Below are 23,453 nucleotides of genomic sequence, written 5' to 3' on the forward strand. Positions count from 1 at the left end.
TTGTCTGAAGGCTCAATCAGAGTCTAGCTTTGTAAAAAGAGTGGACAAAAGGAGGATTACCCATATGTGTGTATACAGTATCTGCTTTATTACTGCTGCCTGCTTGTTGCTTTGGAAATTATTGAAATAGGCCTCCGTACTCCAGAGGCTTGTGTCATATCAGCAGCCAGCTTTGAGGTCAGGGAAACACAGAGTCAGAACTCTCAAGTCACGCTATCTCCACCAGGGTGTGTCCCTCCCCACTAACAGGACACACAGTCACTGAAACTGCTGCAAAACAAACTTGTAAACACAGATGTATGCCAGCATGTCACACAGAAAACTCAAGTAACAACTTAATGGTTAAGATGCAGCTTGAGGCGCTGGTTTAGCTCAGTTGGTAGAACAGGCGCTCCATGTACCGAGGCTCCAGTCCTCGACACACTGATTGCAGCTTCATTTCATTTGGTGAGTGTCACCCCCCACTTTCTCCTCCCCTTATTTCCTGTCCATCAGCCATCCTATCTAATAAAGGCAAAAGCCAAAAAATAATCTTTAAAAAAATGCAGCTTGAAAGTGTGAAGTTATTGGGGGACATTGTTTGGTTTTATCGGGCATCAACCTCGAACTGAAGACAGCTGTCTTGACTGTTATGTGAGGTGTGCAATTCTGATATGCTTGCGGCCTACACATTAGTTTTAGGCCTAGACCGCCACACTTGAATAGAGCAGTTCATTTATTTTCTCCGTAACACCTGTGCTTTTCCTACTGTGGCAAGTCCAAATGCATACTGCAGATAAGTGCTGTTGCTTTATCAGTTATCTTTGCTGACAATTTTTAGGTTTTTGTTCATGTGGATTGAAAAGTAGTAAGTGTTGTCTGTCAACACAGAGAAGTGCTGCAAATGAAAAAAACATGCCTAAACAGCAAACACACTGCTAATACATACATGATGCAAACTCAAAAAACTCACAAACCCAGAAACACATTCAAAAGTAATTGATCAACAGAATACATAACAATATACGCCACCTGAGCAGAGTGGTTCTGAATCATATTTTATGGAGAAATGGTTTCTGGTGAAAAAAAGGAAATGTAGCTTCCTTTAGCTACGCATCTCAGTTAGCCGTGCAGCTAGCGGTACTATTAGCTTACAGCCCCGCTATGAGAGCTCTGAGAGCACGATGAGTATTGGTGTTTGTTGTGTTCGGACAGTTGGTAGTTCGGAGCTGTCAGCCCGGAACTGTGGGGGGAAGTCAGCAGGCAATATTGATGGAGCTTGACCACAGAAAATAGCGCTAATGCTACAGAAGCTAGGAGAGTGACAGAGGCTCTGACAAGACTATGACCCTGGGGATGATGAAGACACAATGGGGAAGGGAAAGAAGGGAGAGGGATGACGGTCATGAATTAGTGCCGATCTCTGGAGGCATGAACAGAGGAGAAAGGTTAATGTTTGAAACTGTTTTGAAACTTATATGAAACTGGTAATGCTGTGATGACATGACCTGCAATGGACCCAAGGAACTCTTAAACTGCGGTTCAGTTAATGTTGGGGCGACGAGCTAAGTGAACTGGAAAGTGACAAAAAGGACACACAATGAGAAGGAAAAAGAACATTCATGAAGAGAAGGAGCAAGAGAACAAGGGTAAGAGGAGGGTGACATGCTGGGTGGTGCTGTGGCTTCTGGTGGTGTGCTGACTGATTCATAGTGGCATGTTGTTTTTTCCTCTGCTGCTTTTTATCCATGTAGCCATCACAGCCTCTTGAGTCATTCAGACACCATCCCCAAACAGACATCCTAACAACTGACAGCTGAATAAAAAAACCTGTCACATCAGCTCCTGTTAGTATTGGGAGTCAAGAGGGACGGTTTTCTTTTTGTGTTATTTAAAACTAGTTTGTCCTGCCCTACATTTGGAGGAAAAGAAAGCTGGTCCCACATTCAGAATTTATACTTTTCTCTCAGTAAACTTTTAGTTTTTTCATTTCTACAAATCCGTGAGACCAAAGAACAATTGTTACTACTCTTAAGACCTTATATAAACCAAATCAAGTCTATAAACCCCAAAGGCTGGACTGTCTGCACTATAAAAGTGGGGTCAAACCCCAGCTCGGGCCTTTAAACTTGAATGTCTTAGAGTTCTCGCTAACAAGGGTAGTGAAGATCATCCTCCATCGTCTCACAGATCCATAGTAACATTTATAACTTCTGATTTGTTTCAATTTGTCCTCTCAGACGCCCTCTCTCCTTAAGAGTAGACTTAAAACTTATAGTTAGGGCTGGCTCAGTCTTGGACCAGCCCTAGTTATGCTGCTATAGCCTTAGACTGCCGGTGGACTTGACCGGTCTCTTCCCCTCCATTTCCACACCCCATTAATGCATATTACAAAGCTTGAACTTTAAATGTGTTAATGCACATTCTTAATCTAGGGTGAGAAGAAGGTTGTTGTTTTAATAATTTATTTTTGACAATTCCCTAATTAATAGGCTAATTAGACTAGTAACAAACTGATCATCCTCTAATAATGAAATTATATTTAAATCTGAATTTAATGCAGGTTATTTAAATAAAAAATTTTTTTTCATTGAACTAATTTTGAATTGATGATTGATGTTATATTAAGTTCGACTCTTCGATCCTTTGATTTAGTAAGATCCATGCTACATGGAGGGATGCAGCAGTAGGTTTCTCTAGATCCACAAGATTTATAAAATGTGATAAGCATTTGCACAAAGAAGGCCAAAAGACATCCTTACTCTGTTTTAGTTTGAGTGCTTCTATACAAATTATACTTTCACCCCCTAATGTCTTTCGTTGCACAACACATTGGTTCTTCTCCTGCACGCACAGGTAAAATAATCTGGTTCTTACCTGTCCGCTTATTGAAGTTACCATTTTTAAAATATTGCTTACATGAAATTTAGCCTGAGGGCTGCAAATTGATTCTGATGAACAACATGTACTGCAGATCAAATGTCTCCCTCAAGAACTCCCTTCAGTGAAGCCCATGAAGTATCTACACTTCAGTTTGAGTGGCAAACATCCCTGCAGGAACTACAAGCCCTACAAGTATGTTGAACTTTCCATTCGATATAGACCCCAGACTTAGATCAGACGACAATCAGACCAAAACAATCATATTAAATAATTGAAACATGTCTCTGTTCTCTTTATTGACCCATCTCTCATCACATTCAGCCTTCTTATTCTAACATTTCTGACCTGTCACAGTAAAAGAGTTTAATATTGAAATAACATTTACATTCAGTTTTCAAAAGCAAAACACAATGAACAATAATTTTACAAAAATGTAGTGGCTTTATCCACTTTGTAAAATATCAGCATCCTGCTGTTTTTAGCAAAATAACAAAATCATTTATTACATAAAAAGTAATGTTTTTGGTTTTAATGTCACAAAACGTGGGTAGTAGTTACAAATTCAACAGTTCTCTTGACATCTTTTCACATCTTTTGGACCCATTGAAAAAAAAAAGAAGCAAATTCAAGCTAGAAAACAAACAAAATAAAAAGTACATTTAAAAAAGTGTAGTTTCAGTCTGTAAATGACACTGGAGGCAATCTGCTGTAGGTGCATATTAAAACTAAAACTAAACCTTTGCATATTTTAGCCCATACAGAAGTATAATTTTAATCAGTTAAATGCCAGCACAAAAATGCACCAAAGTGGCACACTTAATTCATTTTGAGGTTTCAGTTGCATTACTGCTGTCACATCACAACCTATACACAGACAGGGATTAACACAAAGCTTCAGTTATTTGTGAGTTGATCTGAACACGGGGGTAAATTATGTTATCAATGACTGCCTGGATGGGATGAACACATATTTAAGGCTTAAAACAACACATTGCTTAAGAAAATGGTCACTCAGGTAAACATGGTTTAGAGAAACTAAACACAAAAACATCAGACGCTTTAAGGTAAACAAAGACTCAGGTGTCTGCATGTTTTTAAAACCAAACTGCTTGATAGAAAATAATTAAAGTTTCAAATATCAGTCAACAACTCTTTCCAGTGAAATCAAATAAACATGTTAAGATCCCTTTGGAACCATACAGCTCAGAGAAAACTTAAAAATAGGCTTTAAAAATGGTTAAACTTTAGCTCACCTTGTTGATATTAAGTGGACCAACAAAGTGCAACAGTATGACTCCACACAGTAAGTACTAGCATACAGTAAATTAGCATAACTAAAATGTTAACCAGCATGCTGTAACATGCGAACACATTGACAGATGCTACAAGCTGGACTTTTGAGCCCACAGCAGTTATTCCAGTTATATGATGTCTGACAAACACAGTCTCAGCCTGGCAGGCAAGTCAGCCTACAAATAGATCTACTGTCTGGAGTCAAAGCAATCAGCCAGTGGGGCTTCGACCCTTAACGCTCCATCATCCAAAGTGCATACATTAATGTCATTAATTAATTCATCTTAAAACATATAAACAGGAACACACATACACACATGTGTCTAATTAAAGAGTTTTCATGTTTTTGTAGATAAAAATAAAGAAACAAGGTACATTTAAATATAAATGTTGAACACAAGGGAAAATATATTGCAGGTTATTCTCTATAAGCATTCATAATCAATGGAATCACTTCCAATGGTTCCCTCCAACATCACACAGTTGAACACACAGTAATCCCTTTAACAATCCAGTGCTAGTAAATGCAGCATTGCTATTCTGTTTGAAAACACATCCTTAGGAAGTCCCAGTGAAGTCCAGTCATGCATGACCCATGCAGGGTCTGCTAGAAACCACTCATAGGTACTGGTTTCGCCCTCTCTCAAAGCAACAGGAAGTCCTTCTGTTAAATATATAGAGTGTCTGAGTGTTAGATAACATGCATCTGCACAACTTGCAGGGAGCTGCAGGTAAAGCTGTGTTTCTCAGTAGCGCAGGGGGGATGCAGGATGAACCGTCTCGTGACTGCAGTGCCTACAAAACAAAATAGGATATATTAATTCCTGTGCTTTTAGAATCACATGAAGCGACCAAAACCATTTAACTTAACTCTTTACTAGATTTGAAGGGGATAATAATCAGAATGCTTCCTCTTCTCAGTTCAGCAGTTAAGCGGCTCTCGGGAGCACAGCAGTCTGCAGAATTAAATATTATTATGCAATATTATAATATTTGCCTGTAGTGAAGTCATTGTGTCACTGGGAGTTTTGGAGGATGCCAGCTGAGAGTGAAACATTTTCTAACATGTAGTGTCATTAGGCCCCGTCTCGCAGAGAAGCAGTGTACAAACATCACCTTGAGGGCCAGAAGAGCCTTTTAGAGACACACTCATCCCTCATTGTAATGCATCAGTCTCAGTCTACTTCACTCCTTCCCTCTCTCCCTCTCCCTCACCACATCTCTCCTAAACCTGCTCAGAGGGACCGTTGCTTCACATTTCAGTCAGTTCACTGTTTGTTAAACCTGATCTTTGAACAAACTGAGACACGGGTCAGCGTGTCAAGTCATTATAAAAAGAGAGCAGATATGTCTAAACCTAAATATATTCATTTACTATCCTCTATGTCAGTTTAGTTTACGAAACAAGCGTTTGAATCTGTGGCTAAACATCAGCATCCTCTTAAACTATTCATAGATATGCCTCAAATTTGTAAAAACTGCTCATTGATAAACACACAACTCCAAAGTTATGACACTGGAGTGCACTCTCTCAAACATTTCAATGTGTGATGCAGAAGTGTAGCAGACCTCAGTCAGGAGTACATGCAAGCTAATACAAGGATATATTAATCTCAGCATGTTAATCTGACCAAAGACATTAGGAGCCCTATTTTACACCCAGCACAAAGCAGCGCAAAACAGTGCACGGCGCAGCACAACTGAAATTGCTCGTTTCCGACCAATGCAGATGTCATTTTCATGCCCCATGCCCACATGGTTTGAGCAGAATATTAACTTGTGCCCATTTGTGCGCCCATGGGTGTGTTTTTACAATGAGGTGTGGTCAGGAGCATTACTGGCACAGTGCTATTTTGAGGCACCAGAAACGATTGATCAAGGTTTTTGCTGGTCAATGGCATAAAGTCAATGGCACAGTGATTTCTTAGCCTATCCAGCAGAGTACCAGGACCAAGACCACATCTCAATTGGCCTCTTCCCATCAACCCAATATAACCTCATCTAATCCTCTCCCTCTCTTACGCTCTGCACCTGTTCCTTCCTTCCTGTTTCTCTTTCCTCCTGTCTTTCTTTGTAGAGCTTTGAGACGGTCTGTCGTGCCCAGATGTTACGGCAGATTGCCTACTCTACTTCCCAATAATACCACAACAATCTTTTTATTTATAGACAGTTTAAAAGCATCGTACTGATGGTGTGATCATTGCTTTTAAAGTATTGATTAAAGGGCAGATTAATCAAATAGTAAGAGGTACCTACATAGGCGGGCACATGTTCCTTAATGTGGAGACTTATGAGATGATTTTTCAATCTTAATTTAAGACTCTGGTATATCCATTTTCGAGCATGTCACGTTCAGACTTTAAAATTCTTTTCCTAAAATCCCTGCACTCAAACTGATAAAAATTCCTGCTTTTAATTAGATTAGCTCTGCTTGTGCTCACACTGCATGCATGAATTCAGATATTTTGTTACTAGCACAGATTTCCTGTGCTCCAGCTTCAGCCCTTTCCTCACACTCAGGCTGCTTCTGTGCGCTAATGATTTTTTTGAGCAACAACTGCCCCCCAGCTTACATATTGTGTGTATATCACCTGCACAAAATCACACTGAGAGCAACGTGAGAGAGTGTGCGTGAGATTAAAAGCGAAGGGAAATCTGCCCCTCCAGATATGTCAGCAAAATAAAAGGCATCACTGCTACGCTGGTGATACACAGTTATACCTCTCATTTAAACCACATGAACTGAAGGGTTTAACCACACTGCATTCCTGTTCATCCAATGTCGAGGACTGGATGGCAGCCAACTTCCTACAATTCAACAGCAATAAAACAGAGGTTTTGATCTTTGGTCCATGGCATCACAAACTTCAGATACAGTCTTTCCTTGGTTCACTGGCCGTCAGTGTAAAGTCTGTGGCAAAGAATCTTGGGGTAACATTTGATGCCACTTATCATTTGAGCAGCATACCAAAAATATTATTCAAGCCTGTTTTTATCAATTAAGAAACATCACAAAAATCAGACACATGCTCAATTTTAATGATACAGAGAAAGTCATACATGCTTTTATATCTTCAGGCCTGGACTACTGTAACTCCCTTTTTACCTGTTTAAATTCCCACTCAGGTTCTGTCATATCACTCCAATTTTAGCAGCACTACACTGGTTGCCTATTACATTTAGAATACTTTTAAAAATGTTACTAATTACCTATAAGGCCATAAAAGGTCTGGCTTTCGATTACATAAAATAACTTTTAACCCCCTACAGCCCAGCCAGGCCCCTGAGATCAGCTGATCAGAACTTTTTAGTTGTTCCACAGACCAGACTGAAAAACCAAGGGTGACCGTTTGTTCTTGGTTATGGCCCCTCGGCTTTGGAACAACCCTCAGTGTGAGATCAGAAGACTCCACTGCAGTTTGAGGTGCCTCCTTAAACTCCGGTAGTAAGTAGTACACTAGTAAACTACAGATGATGTTCATTTTGATCACTTATCATTGTTCAAGGGATTTTTACGTTTTAAAGCTGACATCAGACGACACACCTTAGTAGGTAGTTACAGCAAACATCAGCAAATGATTGCAGGATTACAGACAAGTTATTTTTTTACCCTCATATTTTTTTCTTTGTTTTTTTTTTTTTTTTTACAATAAACCCATAAAATAACCATTTTACTTACACACAAGTCAAAAATTGTCCATCAGAGACTCAAGTATGGACTTTCCTTTACCTTTTTCAAATGAGCTTGTCGGCAGGAAGGTGAGTTCCTCCTGTGTGCAAAGACTCTACGTAGGCCAAGGCACTCTGCATGGAGGTCAGACAGTAGCCTTCCTCTCCTATTAAATAGCTGAAAAAAGAAGCAAGTGAACAAGACATCCGTTAGTCAAAGAGATAAGCATAGAGAACATTGTAAGAGGTCAAATAGGGACACAAATAGAAACTAGTTCATTCTGACAGAACTGAAATGACGACACCAGCATTTTCCTATAGTGACTAAAGGACCAATCATTTCTGGTAACCTAGTAAATGTATCTTTCAAAATTTTAATACAATTCTAAAGGGTGAGCATATTTGGGCATGTGGGGATGGATGGAGGGCTGTGAGAGGAAAAAGTGATGAGGAAAGAGGCTTGTTCAGAGACAAGAGACAGAAGACGGCTGGAGAACAAGTCAACTTTGGCTGACCTTTAACTAACGAGAGCAAGACACGAGACCGACTGTGGCCAGGACGTTACACTGCACGGACGGACACAGAGAGCGAGTGATTGGGAAAACAGATAAGATGCTTATCTCTGGATTGTGGTCTGGAAATTGTGAATAAAACGTAGTGTTGGCTTGGCACAATACCTGAATGTTCAAGCTGAAGTTTAGTACACAAAAATGCTAGTGCAAACCTCAGGAAGCAACCATTAAACACAAGATGGAAAATGAAAAGCAAGAAGGAATGTGTTCTCATTGTTGTCAACAAATCAACACCCACCAATAACGGGGGGAAATATAGAATGGGTAAATGATTACAATACCATGCAACACAGTTCCTTTACTTATCAATGAAATGTTGACAAATTTTATCATTCCCATACGTCAGTTTTGGAATAAAAAAACAATATTCTTGTTTTTTCCTGAAGGAGGTTGAGCAATGTGACAAACAAACAAAAACATGTGTTTTTAATACATGTTTGTGTCTAGTGATACAGTCCTGGCTCTTTTATTACGGTTTTACTTCCCCTTTATTCCTCTGCATAGTGAACTTGTTTGGTGTTTCTTTGTTTTTGGAATAAAAATGCCTGTTGAAACAAAAAAAGGGAAAAAATGCACGTATTCTAATGCTTATGGGGAGTCTTATTTAAAAATCAGTACAGTATACTGGTATAACAGAACTCTCTTTTGCCCAATAAGATGTCTTCATCATAAGTTGATCACTGCCAGTGCTAATATGCACAAGTTCTTGATTTACAAGTCACAGATTTAAGGGCTTGATTGATCTATTATGCTACTAAAATTGAGCAAGAAGTGGCAACAAAACAGCTGGTGAAAACAATACAAACAGGTCAACCAGCCAAATTGTATCAATAAGGTAAGCTAACCAACAAAACATTTACAAGATAACAAGAAACCTTTTTGCTAAAGTGGTAACAATGGTAACTGTACACGTGGAAAACGGTGATAGCTGAAACCCTAAAATGCTAAAATGATGGAAAAACTAAAAATGCACAAAAATGAATTTGTCATCAATAGTGGTTGTTGATGTTGAAGAAAAGAGACAAACTAATTATCCATTCTCTACTGATGAATAATTGACCTAAATATGCCTTAAACGAGTAAACATTTTCATCAACAGACTACAACAATATCAAAATCAGCTGTAAAAATAAACATTGTATTTTATATATTGTCAACATTTTTCTGGAAACACGTACAGGTATGACAACATGACAACAGCTGGTCCATCGCTGTTGACTGTATTGAATGATACAAATAAAATTTAATGAAAGAAAGAAAGAAAATGGAGGGAAAGAAAAAAGCGCTTTTATTTGAAGTGTTTTTAATTTGATACAGAAGAATGAAGATCAGAGGAAAATGAGGAATGAGGAATGTTAGACCTCATTAAGTCTCACCATCTTTTATTATAATGTCAAAGTAAAATTTTACCGCCTTAAGTCACTTTTTAAACCTTGATTGGTTTGAGTGTAAACTGTAGCCATGACATTACAGAGTCAGTCATAAAATCCCCAAAACAGTGACCGACAGCTGACCCGGCCAATCATGTTAAAGCCTCTTGGCTCCCTCAGTCACAGCTTTTGGTTCCCTGCACTTGAACCCTTCCATCCCACTGAACTAAATAAACATCAAGTGGGATTTTTTTAAGAGAAGAAAAACCAAATCCCAAATCTCCTGACATTCCTCGGCCACTGCCAATCTAACCAGCCGGCTTTTACAACCCGCTGTTTTTATTGCCAGGAGTAGACCTCTCGGGTGTGGTCTGAACTCACACGCGATGACACCAAGGATCTAAACCCAAAACCACCAGCCCTCTTAAACTCTCTTACTTGACTTCCGTTCTTGGCATTTGCTTGTATTTAACCTTAGTGTGTGGTTAAAGGTTTTCTAATGGAACTGGTATTTAAAGCTGTAAACAGAATATTATTACCCTATGAAATTGATGTGACACACAAGCAACTAGGTCTGAGGGATGTCTACCAAATTGGCATACGACGATGTCCAGAGTGAAACACTGTAATGGACAAATGGTTTTGTTTGCATTGTTGGTCCTAGAGCATTGTAGGACGTCAGCATGATGGGCTGTAAACTTCAAACTGTGATGGAGGGATAACAGAAACACAGAGTACTGTGAGAGGCAGGACAGAGCAACAACAGTCTGTCCTTTGCTTTGGTGATGACTGTCATGAGTCAGCTAACCTACATGTGACGATGTGTTGGGATGTTATGACTGAATGTAAACAGAACGCACACTTTTCTTTCTCTGACTGTGGAAATCTGATGTTTTCACATCACATATAAAGACCAAAGGCATTAAATGTGACTCAGGTAAAACGCAAGAGTGTAGCACTCAAGCTCTCCTGTCCTAGTTTAATGATGGCATTGTTAAAAAGCCCAACCCTATGAGCTATGACCCTATTGATATTTAAATATTCACCAACAGCAGGATTCAAGTCATATTTCTGGCCAACTGCTGAATGTGATGATGAAGTTCAAATTCACTCTGCTTTTGGTTCTGCTTTGGTCTCCACCCATGCCTGAGACAAATCTGGCTCCTTAGCTTCTCTAACTTTGCAAAACAGTAATAATAATAATAATATTACACATAAATACATCTTAATAGAGACATGTGTAGAGTGTATAGATAGGATAAGTGGTATAGAGAATGGATGGATGGATGGATGGATGGAAGGATGGATGTGTAGAGACAGATACAGAGAGAAAGAGATACATAGTGATACACAAAAAGATATAGATATTGAAGAGAGATACATACATATAGAAATACAGATATAGAGAGGATGAGAATAATATATAGATATAGAGTGATATAGATAGAATTAGAGAGGAGGATATATAGATAGATTTAGAGATGTGGAGATGAAGATAGATCTAGAGGGATAGAGATGAGAAAAGACAGAGACATAGACATGAGAGCAGATAGAGAGAGAAAGTATTAGATGAAGTTATTATTGATTAGAAATAGATATAAAGAGGTCAGCAGACATATAGAGATAGATAGATGAATAGGGATAGTAGCTTTCTATAGATACAGAGGGATAGTGATAGATTTCAAGAAATATAGATATAATGAAGAAGATAAAGATAAGAGAGGGGAAGATGCAGGGATAGAGATAGAGAAAGTGTTTAATGTAGATATAAAGACATAGAAAAATAAAGATAGATATGGAGATAAATACGCATAGATGCGTAGATATAGAGAGACAGATATAGAAAGTGATAGGCATACAGACAGACGGATACTTTTATTAGGTGATAAAGACAGATATAAAGAAATAGATAGACCGTGATGACCAGTGTGATACACTGCCAGGTTTCTGGCAATATATATTAATATCCTACATTTAACCAGGTAAAACCTTATTAATATCAATCGTCTTTTTCTTTCGTGACCGTGCTACAAGAAGTTCTGAAACCTTGTAATGAATCAAAGTAGTTGCTGTGTTGAGTACTGTGCAAGCTGGCTGGAACTTGTATCAGTTTGACTTTAGGCATGCTTTTGTAAACTTCTTTAACATTGGGGAAGGCTATTGTGCAGAAAAACATTCCTTCTACGCTATGACTAAACTCAAGACATATTTTTTATATTTTTGGTGCAAACAAAGGAGCTGGTTATTGAGCTTTTTCCATCATGGTGACTCACCCTTCATGAATGAACTCTTCCAAAGCAGCACATTCAGACACCAGCTGAGGACACTGGCATCGCAGAGCCACGAAAGACAGGATTGGCAACAGGTCGTCCGCACCGCTGTCAGACGAGAGGAGGAAGAAGGCAGTGAGATCAAGTAAGAGGAAAAACTGAAGTAAACAAATAGAAAAGAAAGGAAAAAATACAGTGACATATACAGAGTGCTATGGCATGTGCTCTCCAGGGGACTGAATGGAAACTAAATCAAATGTAGCTCTTAATGGGATACGTGTTCAGGGAGGGAAATGATAACGCTTTTTTTCCCTCTCCCTGAGATCTGTTGGGAGGACAAATTGCAGCCTGGGAGATGATGACAGTCTGATAGCATTCTCCCTGTGTGCAGACAGTGACCATTTGTTTATCAGGACTCACACGCAGGGCTAACTGCTTACTTGCTAGTTTGCGTGAGAAGGTAGGTAGCTGGCCCGTGACTGACCCAGCCACATGCAACTGGATATCCTGCCCTTGCAGGTTCTGGAAGATTTGGACAGGCTCATGTAACCACTGAGAGCTGGACCTCACATGCACAATTGCAAGCCTGAATTATAATCTCCTGAGTTCACTACTGTAAACACACACATCGATCCTCTCACACGGAAACTGGTGTCTCTGCATTCCAAGGATACAATGCACTCTTCCCACATGCACAAATGCGGATTTCAGAGAGAAAAGATGCTTTATTGTTGGTTAAGCAATGCTTTCACTCACGTGGGGAGTTAAACAAGTAAAAAACAGCATAAATGGTCAGAGAGGAAACAATTCTTAATTAACAGGATACGAGGGATGAGAGGTGACCAATTTAGCAGCACAATAGAAAAGAGAAAAGAAAGGAATGTGGACAAAAGCACACGAGAGAACAAATGAGCTCCCAGTTGGTCAAGGACAAAGAACTGAGGAAAATGGAAATGCTGTTGAGTGAATTAAGGAGGGCAGCAAGTACAATAAAGTGTGTCTGATTGTGTGAGATTGGACATTAGATACTGTGTGAGGGGAAAGTGAAAGTGGGAAGAAAGAATAGAGTCCGAAAACAATGAGGAGAGTTAAATATGCAACCTAAATATAAAATGCATTAATTCCAGCTGAGAGCGAATGAGCTTGTCTGTCATCAGAACATCTTGATTCGTTATGATTAGAGCTCACCCAATATGGCAGTTTTTAGGCTGATCGGCCACAGATTTTTAAGTAAAAAGATTACCAATATGGTGGCAATTTAAAGTACATTTTTGAGCTGAAATCAAAATAGATAGTTTCTGCTTTCTATCACAAATCACTTTAATACAGACTAGATAGCTTTACAACACATTGTCAGACACTTCTAGTGCTGACAACCATCTGTTCAGCGTCGATGTTCTGCTACATGTGCTGCAGAAAGTGCTGACAGTATTGGAAACTATGAAGTCAGAGAGCGCTCTGCTACATGGTGAACCCATTTTTGAATTATTTCTACCAGTCTCATTTGCTCTTCTATTTGCAGAAAATGATGACTGGTTAAAATAACAAAAAGATGCAAAAAAAAGAAAAAGAAAAAAAAAAGTTGATGTTTAAACAACAGAAGACTAATGTTTTACCTTTGCAAGAGTTCATAAATCTATATTTGGTGGAATAACCTGGTGTTTAAATACAGCTTTCACGCATCTTGGCATGCCCTCCACCAGTCTTTCACATTGCTGTTGGGTGACGTTATGCCACTTTAGCTTGGCTTTGTTCGATGGCTTGTGACCTCCATCTTCCTCTTGATCACATTCAGGGGGTTTTCAATGGGGTTCACATCTGGATTCGGCTTGCCGTGACATTTATAGGGAAATGCTGATTTAAGGAAAATTTGGAGCGGTCTCTTAAGTCTTTTTGGAGCTCTATGCTGATACCAATGTTTATCTGATTAGACCATGTAGGGTGAAAATATTTGCTCTGGCTCTTCTATAAATCCCCTTCCAATGATACAGTATCTGGGAGCAACAGCCAATTTTGGGGGGCATCCGATGTATTGTTTACAGCCCAAGTTTTAAATGCACAAAACTGCTGGTGGGGGGTAGGTGTCAGCTGTCTTTGTTTACATTTTCTAGGGCAAAAATTTAAAGTGAGTGATACATATGACTGTGAAGGAAAGCAGCACTTTTAATACGTTTTTTTTTCATCTAAAATGTAGGTGGTGCGATGGCGCTTTAATCTAGCTAAAGCTTCATCACAGACATGCGGTGCCATGATCGCCAGTGCCCTCACAACTATCAACATTACCGGGGGTACATGACTGCATTACACTTGATACATTCTGCCTCTTGTACTCTCCATACGTAACATTTTCAATGCCTACAGAGGCGCCGATGGACATTTCTACTTGGACAACAAACGGAAACCAGAAAGATTTCCAACACCTAAATCTTGTCCTTCACCTCTGTTTTCATGTACAATCTCATCTGTTTATAAAGATTGATCTGAGTCAAGCCTTAATGAAAAACACTTTGTGTCACAGACACACGCAAGAAAAGGCCTGGAAAGACCTGTTTTTAGACTTTAGAAAAGCAGTCACACATGGGCCTGGACAGAGCTGCAATCAGGGTGGAAAAAATGTTAACACTGACAGATTAAAGGCAGGAAAATACACAGTACACATTAACTCTCCTCAAGGAGAGTGTATCAACTTTAGAGACAAAAGTTCAGCTAGTAGTGCCAGGGTTTGACTTTGACAAACATTTGTTCCTCTGACATGCTGGTTTTGATTCATAATATTTTATATTTGGGCCAAACTGCAAACATGATAACAGATTATATACTGAGATGTCACATAGGATTGTATTGTTGGTCTATAATCTAAACAATGGCCATGTTTCTCCTGTTTCCAGGTAACCAAACATTTCCTCACTGAATGATTCAGTTTGGATTTGTTGGAACTACATTTTGTTAGCACGTTGTTTATTTAGCATACGGAAAGTACACAGAAAATCCTTCAACATCAAAACTTTTTGGGAAAAGCTTTGAAATGTGCTGTGCCTGGTCAAATCCTCCACTCTGCCATCTCTGATCACTACACACACACATCAATACAAAGAGACAGATATGGAGCAGGGGACAGTCACCGCCATTAAAAAAAATACATTAGTGGATCTAACAAAAAGAGAAGAAGAAACAAGAACTAAAAACAGACAGTATAACAAATTAGTCTTCAGAGAAAGGGACATGATTTTCAGGCCATTTCCCCCCTTATACTGGATGTTAGTGGGTTGCACTACACACTTAACAGAAGATTCTAACAAGCATTAATGATGTGAATATGCACAAATAAAAATCCATAAAAATGTATATCCAAGGGTTCTTCATGTTGACTGTTTAAGCCCTATTAAAAAGCCTTTACCCAAGACCGGCTCTCCAAACAACCTTGGAAAAGCTCCTATTACAGGACTGAGATCCCCACACACCATGGGGAAAAAAATTGGCTCTGAGATTGTTGACTGTATTCACTTGAAGTCTCAGTCGCTGCTTGTACAATATTGATGCAAAATATTCTCAGTCCATTAACTTACAGATGGGAGTTACACTAGGGAGTGACAAGTTTGATTATAAGCGCATCACTGCTTTCTCTGTTGGAACGGGGCTCAGTTAATAATGTGAAGCCACAACGAGAAGATAAACAGCTTCCTAAACATCCATGTATTTGTGCTTCAGTCAAACCTTGTCAACACAGAACAATTTAAATTGGGTCCACAGTGCACTTCATGTTCTCAATTATGGGTGCTACAACAACCCACTGAGCTTTTGTCTGACTCTCTGTGCATCATCACGGATTCCACAAACCTCAATCTCTTTTCATCTCTTCCCGAAGCCTCTTGTTGGACCCTGGGTTTGTTCCAAAACCAGACAGAACGACCCACTTTCAGGCCGAGCCAGGAAGAGGCACTCAACAGGGGGCAATAGACCTAGGGGAGCCCCTGCTGAGCCAGGCTCATCTGAGGACTGATGAGACCTGACAGGGCTGCTACCACAGCAGAGAGTCCTTAAATGATGTTTGGGCTTTTCTACTGGACGTTAGGACAGTCTTTCACTCTCTATCAAAAGCATCAAAAGAATATATGGGGAGAGTGCTCTTATTTTCAAGTATAATTAGGGCTGGGCGATAAAATTATACTAATTGGGGGTTCACCATAGAATTAATAGCAACGATAAACTTTTTGCTCACTCTGAATGGATCAAATAGCCTATCACACACATCAGAAAAAGCGACAACAGCAAGTCTGCAGTTTTTAGCTTGCATTCCATGTTAAGTGCCCGCTGGAGTACACATCCACTTCCCTCTGCAAAGCATTGTTTTGAGCTATAAATGAAGAAAAAAACAAGTGGAACAGAGGGGCACGAAAGAGATGATGAAAGTGAACTCTTGCTATCACCATAATAACATTAGGACATTGTGTGTCTGTAGAAAAGCTTTGGAGAGAAGATGTTTTTTAACCCGAAACTGCTTTGTTTTGTATCTTTACTGGTTTTAATAACCAAGTTTGATGGTTTTGTTTTGGAAGAAACCTCTGCAAATGATTTGGCTTCAGATAAAAACCTTTTTAACGATGAACACTAATGAAATCCTCAGCACATGCTGGGCTAATGTTGTTAGCTCACAAAGGGCATTGGAGAAACAGTGATCTTGACCGGTTTAAATTATCTTGACATTTAATAGTATGTTAAACTTGTTAAACTATGTTAAACTAATAGAACACAACCTAAAAAATATTGGATTGACACATACGTGATAGACAACTTTAGCACATGTTTATAAACTATATTTCACAGACTAACTAATGAGCCCTTTGAGGCCTTTTATATTACCAGGATACTCCTCAAACAGACATAATTATCAAACTATATTGTGTTCTGATTTTTTAGCCATATTGCCTAGCCCTAAAGTGATTTATTTTTAATGTTAAGAGGCATCAGATTTGCAGTAAAAATCCCAGTATAAAGTGGGGTATGCAGTTGTTGCAGCTGATTATTTACTCACATGGCAGCAGTTTTGGGTGTAGAGTCCACCTCATGAAGACACCTGTAATCCTCCGCGCAGGCACAGATCAGCCGTAACGTCCTTACTGTAAGAAAGCAGGATCAATAAATATTAACCATGCCTTGGACCACCATCAATACACACTTATCAGCCACAACATTAAAACCACCGATTGATGAAGAGAATAAAATTACTCCTCTGGTTACAAGTAGTATAGAACTATAGAAAGTAAGAAAAGTAGGCAAGTGTGAGTATCCGAGCGACTTTGATGTTTTTTTGACCACATTTTTGGCTATATGAAACGGTCAGAGCATCTCAACAACAGGACTTTCAGTGTGCAGTGGTAAGTAATAGGGGATGGCATGGGTACTTGTTTTGCACATAAGTATATAGGACTCATATAATGAATGAAAAAATTAATATAAATCATTTTAGGACTGTATCTAGTGATGAAACTTTAATCTTGAAAATCTGAGGAGATCTGAAGAGTCCGGAGTGTTGAGAAAGTTAGTGCTTCTGTCGATGACAACACCAGGCTAGCCGTTTGTTCAAATGAAATTGTAAATGCTGGCTATGACAGAAAGGTATTTCAGTTGCCTCTTTCTGCATGATAACATGCCCTGCCACAGGAAAGGTTTGAGGAACATGACCAGAGGTTCAAGTTGTTGACTTGGCCTCCCAATTCCCCTTACCTCAATCTAATCGAGAATTTGTGGGATGAGCTGGAACAACAATTCCGATTCATGGAGGCCCCGCGGCGCAACTAACAGGGCTTAAGTGGATCTGCTGCTATTGTCTTGGGGCCAGATACAACAGGATACTTTCCTTCAGTGGACTCAGTGGAGTCCATGCCTCAAAGGGGTCAGAGCTGTTACGAGGGTATGAGGGAGTCCTACACCATATAAGGTAGGTGTCTTTAAAGTTGTGGCTGATCACTTTAAACAGATACAGAAAGAGAGCTCTACAAGTCTGCAACAAAGCAATGCTGCAAAAAGAAGAAGAAGAAACAAACAGAAGAAAACAGACAGGATTATCAGAGGTTATTTTTCAAACAAACTACTATGCTTCAACTTTTAAGATTTTGTATAAGTGTATACAAATTGTAAAGGACTGTAGCTAGTTTGACTAATATGAAACCTAAGAGCAGGACTCTGCGCTGAGCTACAGGTAAGTCTTTTAGCTAGGCTTCTTATAAACCATAACTCCTAGACTGAGTGCTCAAACGCTGCAACCGACATGTACGTTATGTAGTATGGAAATATGATGGCAAAAGCATTTATCATTAACATCAACTTTAGTAATTATTTTTTGCTGCAATTGACGCTTGGCCACTTGACAGAAACTCAACATAAAGGAGTGAACAGCCTCCTGGGTAAACAATCCACAGTTGGAATAATCACACTTTTAGTTTTTAAAAGTGTAATGTCTCCTGATGGCCTGCAATTAGATCCTAAAACATTTTATAACGCACAAACTTATGTGAAATAAAGCGTTTCAATAAGTCCTTTTCTTGAGGACACCAAATTTACTTACTTTTAAAGTCGAGCAGAAACGGCATTTCGAGAGTATCTAGCTTCCATATCGTGACGTATTTCCGAGTGAAACAGGACGTGCAGGCGGGACATATAATTAAAGGGATTTGATTTGATCGCTGAGAAGTGGGCGTAGACAGACGTTCTCCACAGCGCAGTAGCTAGCTAACTGACCGAGCGTTCTTGATTGGTTTAAATTGTTTGGTGCTAACTTACGTAAGCACGCGTGGAATTTACTGGAAGAAAAAATGATCAGATTTTGATATAAGAATACGAAGAAATTGATTTTCTATATTTTTTTTGGCCTATATTGTCAAATAGATGCACAATATTTCCAGGGATGTGATCTAAAAGGATTAAAATGACATTTTTTATTTTACCTCCACTTTAATGACCTGCAAGTACCCTAAAGAAAAAGAAAAACACACAACTTGACTCACCAATACATTCTAACTTCCTTTGTGGACAGCCGTCTGTAATGAGAAGCTTGAGCTCCTGAACAGCAGACTCGTAGGGGTAGGAACCCTGCAGTGTGCCGGGATCTTGAGGGAATAGTTTCAAGGGAACACCAACATCTGCAGGTGAGGCATCCCCGTACAGCTTCATACTTGTCTCAAAGGCCTGCTCCCTTTCCCTGTGGACCTTCCTGAGAAACAAAGACAGAGGCACACCAGAAATGTTTTTTCACATGTTTGTCAGTCAGTGTTCTTGATACATTTTATTCTCCTTCTGTTACTGGTTTCCCCAGTTATGTTTCTGCTCAGCAATACATCTTTAAACAATCAATTTGAATTTATTAGTTTAAAACAAGGTAAAAATACATTTTCAGTTAAATTTGGGCAAAATGGGCAACACCAATGCTTGCCTCAGCTCCCACATGCCATAGTAATTTAGAGAGCTACTGAATCTTTAGACACTTATAAACATGGGGGCATGCTGTAGCGCTAATAACGGTGTGGAGGTTTTCCACAGTGGTTACATTTTGCACCATTTGACCTTGAGTGAACCATTGTGCGCTGAACAGTTTGTTTAAAGTCAGAGGCAGCTGAGAGCAGCAGCACAGCTTAATTACTCCAGCATCTCAAACAGAGGCACAAAGCTGAGTGGGAGACGTGTATGGAACTGCGATACATCTTAAAAACACGATTCTGGCCTAAAGAACTAGAGGAAAGATAAATGGCTCTTTTCACCAATCTGCAACTATTTAAATAACATTGAGTGTTTTTTAACTACACTGGATTACACTCAGTCTGTCATTATCCCTGATGTGACTTTATTTGCCATCAATTCAACTTGAGATAGGCCACTTCCAGCTGAGACAAAACAAAACCACCTCACAAGTCAAATCAGTTCTAGTAACTATTATTGGTATATGTCTAAACGCTCAAACGAAGCAATCGCCTTACATAAATGGATATGAAAAATAGCAGAAAAACATTTGCAGATGGCATTGCAACATCTTCCACAATAACATGAAAAAGGTACACGGACATTTAGGTATCAGTAATAATCATACCATTAACTTTGCAACACAACTGCTAACACTGAAAACTATTTAAGTGCAATGTGAATTACACTAGCAACGGAGGCTGGGAAGAGTGTGACATACTAAGAGCAGCACTGCCACATGCTGGTCACTGAGAGACGGAGACCCACACACACACTGTCTTTTCAGCGTACCTGTCAGGCCAAAATATTTACTTTAAATGCGGCATAATAATAAACTTTAACAGTAGTAAATGGCTGAACCCCTTCTGACCTCCTCCAGTTTTACTGTGCCTATTTTAGTGATGCAATTTATAAAAGTCTGAATAAATAACAACTAACAAACTTTTAATATATTTGAACACAACCCACATAGACTGATCAGTTTCTTACTTCTAAAAAGGGCCAATCCATATGTTTGTGTCAGAAGACGTATGGAACACAGTGTACTCTCTGGATCCAAAATAAAATGTATTTGTATAAATGTTGTTTTATTAGTTTGGTTTCGTTTGGTGAAATGGTCGCGATTTCAAAGTATGAAATAGTTTACTGCTTGAACAAACAAATAGGCACTTAAAATACTTGGTAATGTTTGGTTTAAGCTTAAACAATAATCTATATGCCTACCCCATTAATATAAGAATACAGGCAGCAGTAATGTTAACAGTGAGCAAAAAATCTAAGTGTATAAATTGATAGAGACAAAAAAATCTCTTTGGTTAGAGCAAAGGTTAGTTTAATTAGTTTAACTCTTTTGAGGCTTGATTCAATAACAAGAGCACCCTTTAAAATAGAGTACACAGCAAACTGATCGCTAGGGGATGAAGAGTCTGTGTATCACCTGCCTGTAAACATTGCACAAAAAAGGTGTCAGAAAATAAGGGAAAAGGTACATCGCCATTGATCAATAATAAACAGTGCTTTTACAGCAGTAAATAACTTCATGAGCCAATCAAGCTCTTCATCTAACAGAAGCACTTCATATCTGCTTTTTCAAAGTCCTAGGAAACTTTAACTGTTAAAGAATTTAGGCTGTACTACCTGAAAAGGGCCAGCAGGGCACTCCACAGGGGGGTGAAGAAGGCTTCCTCTATGCTCGCGAGACACAGGTCTTTAGAGTTGGCGGTGTTTAGGCACTCAAATGACAGCAAACATAGTGACAGTAGCTGATCTGAAACATAAAGAAACACTCCTTACAGTCAATATCCAATCACTTTGTAAGCATGCAAACACACACACACATCCATCCTCTATCGTGAAGCTTACCAATTGCAATGTGAATGTCTTTAACAACAGCCTTCAGGTGTTCTGTCAGCGCTCTCATCTCCAGCTCCTGGATGTTTCCCTCCTCCTGCTCAGACTGCATAGAGGGATCACTGGTCAGCTCTAACTCTGAGCCAGTGTCATCTGTACTGCCAGGGGGCGCGGCCCAGTCCAAATGGGTCAGGAACTGTTCCAGATCTTCAAATGAGTTCTCCCGGTCCACTGTCACCAGAGTGTGAGGCTCCTCCCCTTCCTCCTCGTCATAGTTGGTGTGGAGGTCGTGAGAGAGTGAGGGGGAAGAGCCAGTGCTTAAGCTCTGGCCAACAACGCTCCTGCCCACAGTCTTGGCTGGCTTCCTCTGTGTCTCTGAATGAACAATAACATTTTTAATTAAAAAACAATTTGTTAATGCTAATTTGGCATCCATTAGTGATGGTGATTGCCATGACATTTCCCATCCCATTCCAATTACTTTAGTGATTCTGGGCTTCTTATTTAGCACCACCAGCATGTCAAAGTTTTAATGTTTACAGTGCACAAGTTGTTACAGTGTTTACAAGTGTCTCAACATCAAAGTTTTAGTCATTTATGGTTCCCAAACAAGTTCCCACCCAAAATGTCAAGTGCTGATGCGTCTTCAACCTACTGTGTGGAGTTTTTAACTGGTAATGAAACTAATACTGATGTGTCTAAATGACCTACAAAAGCAAACAAGAATCAGGAAGTAAATTTATTATTTCTATGTGGTTATCTTTTATGCCTGTAATGCTGCCACCGGGTCAGTGTCACAGTCCCCTTCACAAAGCTCACAGACCTGAATGTAAACCGTTTAATGTCATGTGGATCCTTGACTTCCTGACGGGCTGACACCAGGTGGAAAGGGTAGGTGGATACGATCTTCCAGCCTCATCCTTAACACTGGAGCACCACAGGGCTGCGTTTTCAGGCCCTTGCTGTTCTCCCTGTACACACATGACTGTGTGGCCACTTTGGAGTTCAACAACGTCATCAAGCTTGCCGACTACACAGCTTTTTTTCTTAGACAATAATGAAAAATGAAAAGGCTTAACTTAAGGAAGTTAATGACCTGACCTGCTGGTTCCAGGATAACTACTGCATGAATGATAGGCGACTTTGGGAAAAAGCAGGGAAGGAACTACGGCCCACTTAATATCATATTTCATATAAAGGCTTTCATAGAGCTGAATTTGATATGCTATACACCCACTTATATCATTATTTTTTACAAAAATGAGGGACAGAGATTTATCAATACTGTTTCCCACTTAGTCAATGCAGTTATTATATTTAGGTTGCTGATGTACTGGCTGGCTTTCATTGACACCACTTTGATTCTCATACTCAATTAAGGATCAAGCTAGCTCTCACAAAACAAAAAATAGACAGAACAGACAAAAACAACAAGATAAAAGTAATCCCAGTTAATTTCCTGGTCAACCCGCCTCACAAATACCCAACTCAGGCCCACCTGGATGAAGTAAGTTGTGAGTGCTGCGAGAAGGCCTCAGCTGCAGGCTCGGACTCTGGGGCAGGCCTTTGCTGACGATGGGGTAGAGCCTGTTGTAAACCCGGTACTGGTGTTTCCTCAGCAGCTTCACCACTGGGTGATCAGAGCGGCTGAGAACACAAATGTAAGTCAATTCTAATCTGATCTGATAATACTGAATGATACAATTATAATAGTGCGATGACAGGTATTTGACAGCATCCTGTGGATAAATAAGTGAACATGTCAACTGGAATCTTTAGTATATACACTTCAAATATACATAAAATATACACTTCACTCCAGAAGGAAACTGCAGTGTGTAACATCCATTTGTAAGTATACAAAACTCATTATCTCTCTGTCTTTGTTATATAAAAACTAGACTTAAGTTGTATAGTAACAATCCTGAGTAATACTGGGCCTATCTCTAGAGACAACAAATGGGGAACACACCATCATGTATTGACAGGACTGATGCAATACAAGCAAACCTGAGTCGACCTTTTGAACAAATGGTACAACAAAAGATTCAATTCAGGTTAGTTTCAAAATAAAAAAATTGGTGAATGTTAAAGTGTAAGTAAGTGAGTAACCT

At 39.4% G+C, this 23,453-nt stretch overlaps 1 protein-coding gene across 1 annotated transcript in view; it reads right to left on the bottom strand.

Moving 5' to 3' along the window:
* Positions 1-3,141: 3,141 nt before the first annotated feature.
* The window catches only part of vps9d1 (VPS9 domain containing 1), a 31,622-nt gene continuing 11,310 nt past the window's right edge, over positions 3,142-23,453 (bottom strand). The window contains exons 10-17 of the mRNA XM_069687231.1: positions 22,838-22,986; positions 21,352-21,714; positions 21,127-21,256; positions 19,041-19,246; positions 17,069-17,153; positions 12,040-12,144; positions 7,886-8,002; positions 3,142-4,950 (exon numbers count right to left, since the gene is read on the bottom strand). Of these exons, the coding sequence (XP_069543332.1) occupies positions 7,891-8,002; positions 12,040-12,144; positions 17,069-17,153; positions 19,041-19,246; positions 21,127-21,256; positions 21,352-21,714; positions 22,838-22,986 (1,150 nt within the window). The 3' untranslated portion in view covers positions 3,142-4,950; positions 7,886-7,890. The remainder of the gene's footprint in view (positions 4,951-7,885; positions 8,003-12,039; positions 12,145-17,068; positions 17,154-19,040; positions 19,247-21,126; positions 21,257-21,351; positions 21,715-22,837; positions 22,987-23,453) is intronic.

The sequence above is a fragment of the Semicossyphus pulcher genome, unplaced genomic scaffold (genome assembly GCF_022749685.1).
Source record: "Semicossyphus pulcher isolate SPU_LCO1_2020_fin unplaced genomic scaffold, fSemPul1.0.p SCAF_8, whole genome shotgun sequence".
Taxonomy (NCBI): Eukaryota; Metazoa; Chordata; class Actinopteri; order Labriformes; family Labridae; genus Semicossyphus; species Semicossyphus pulcher.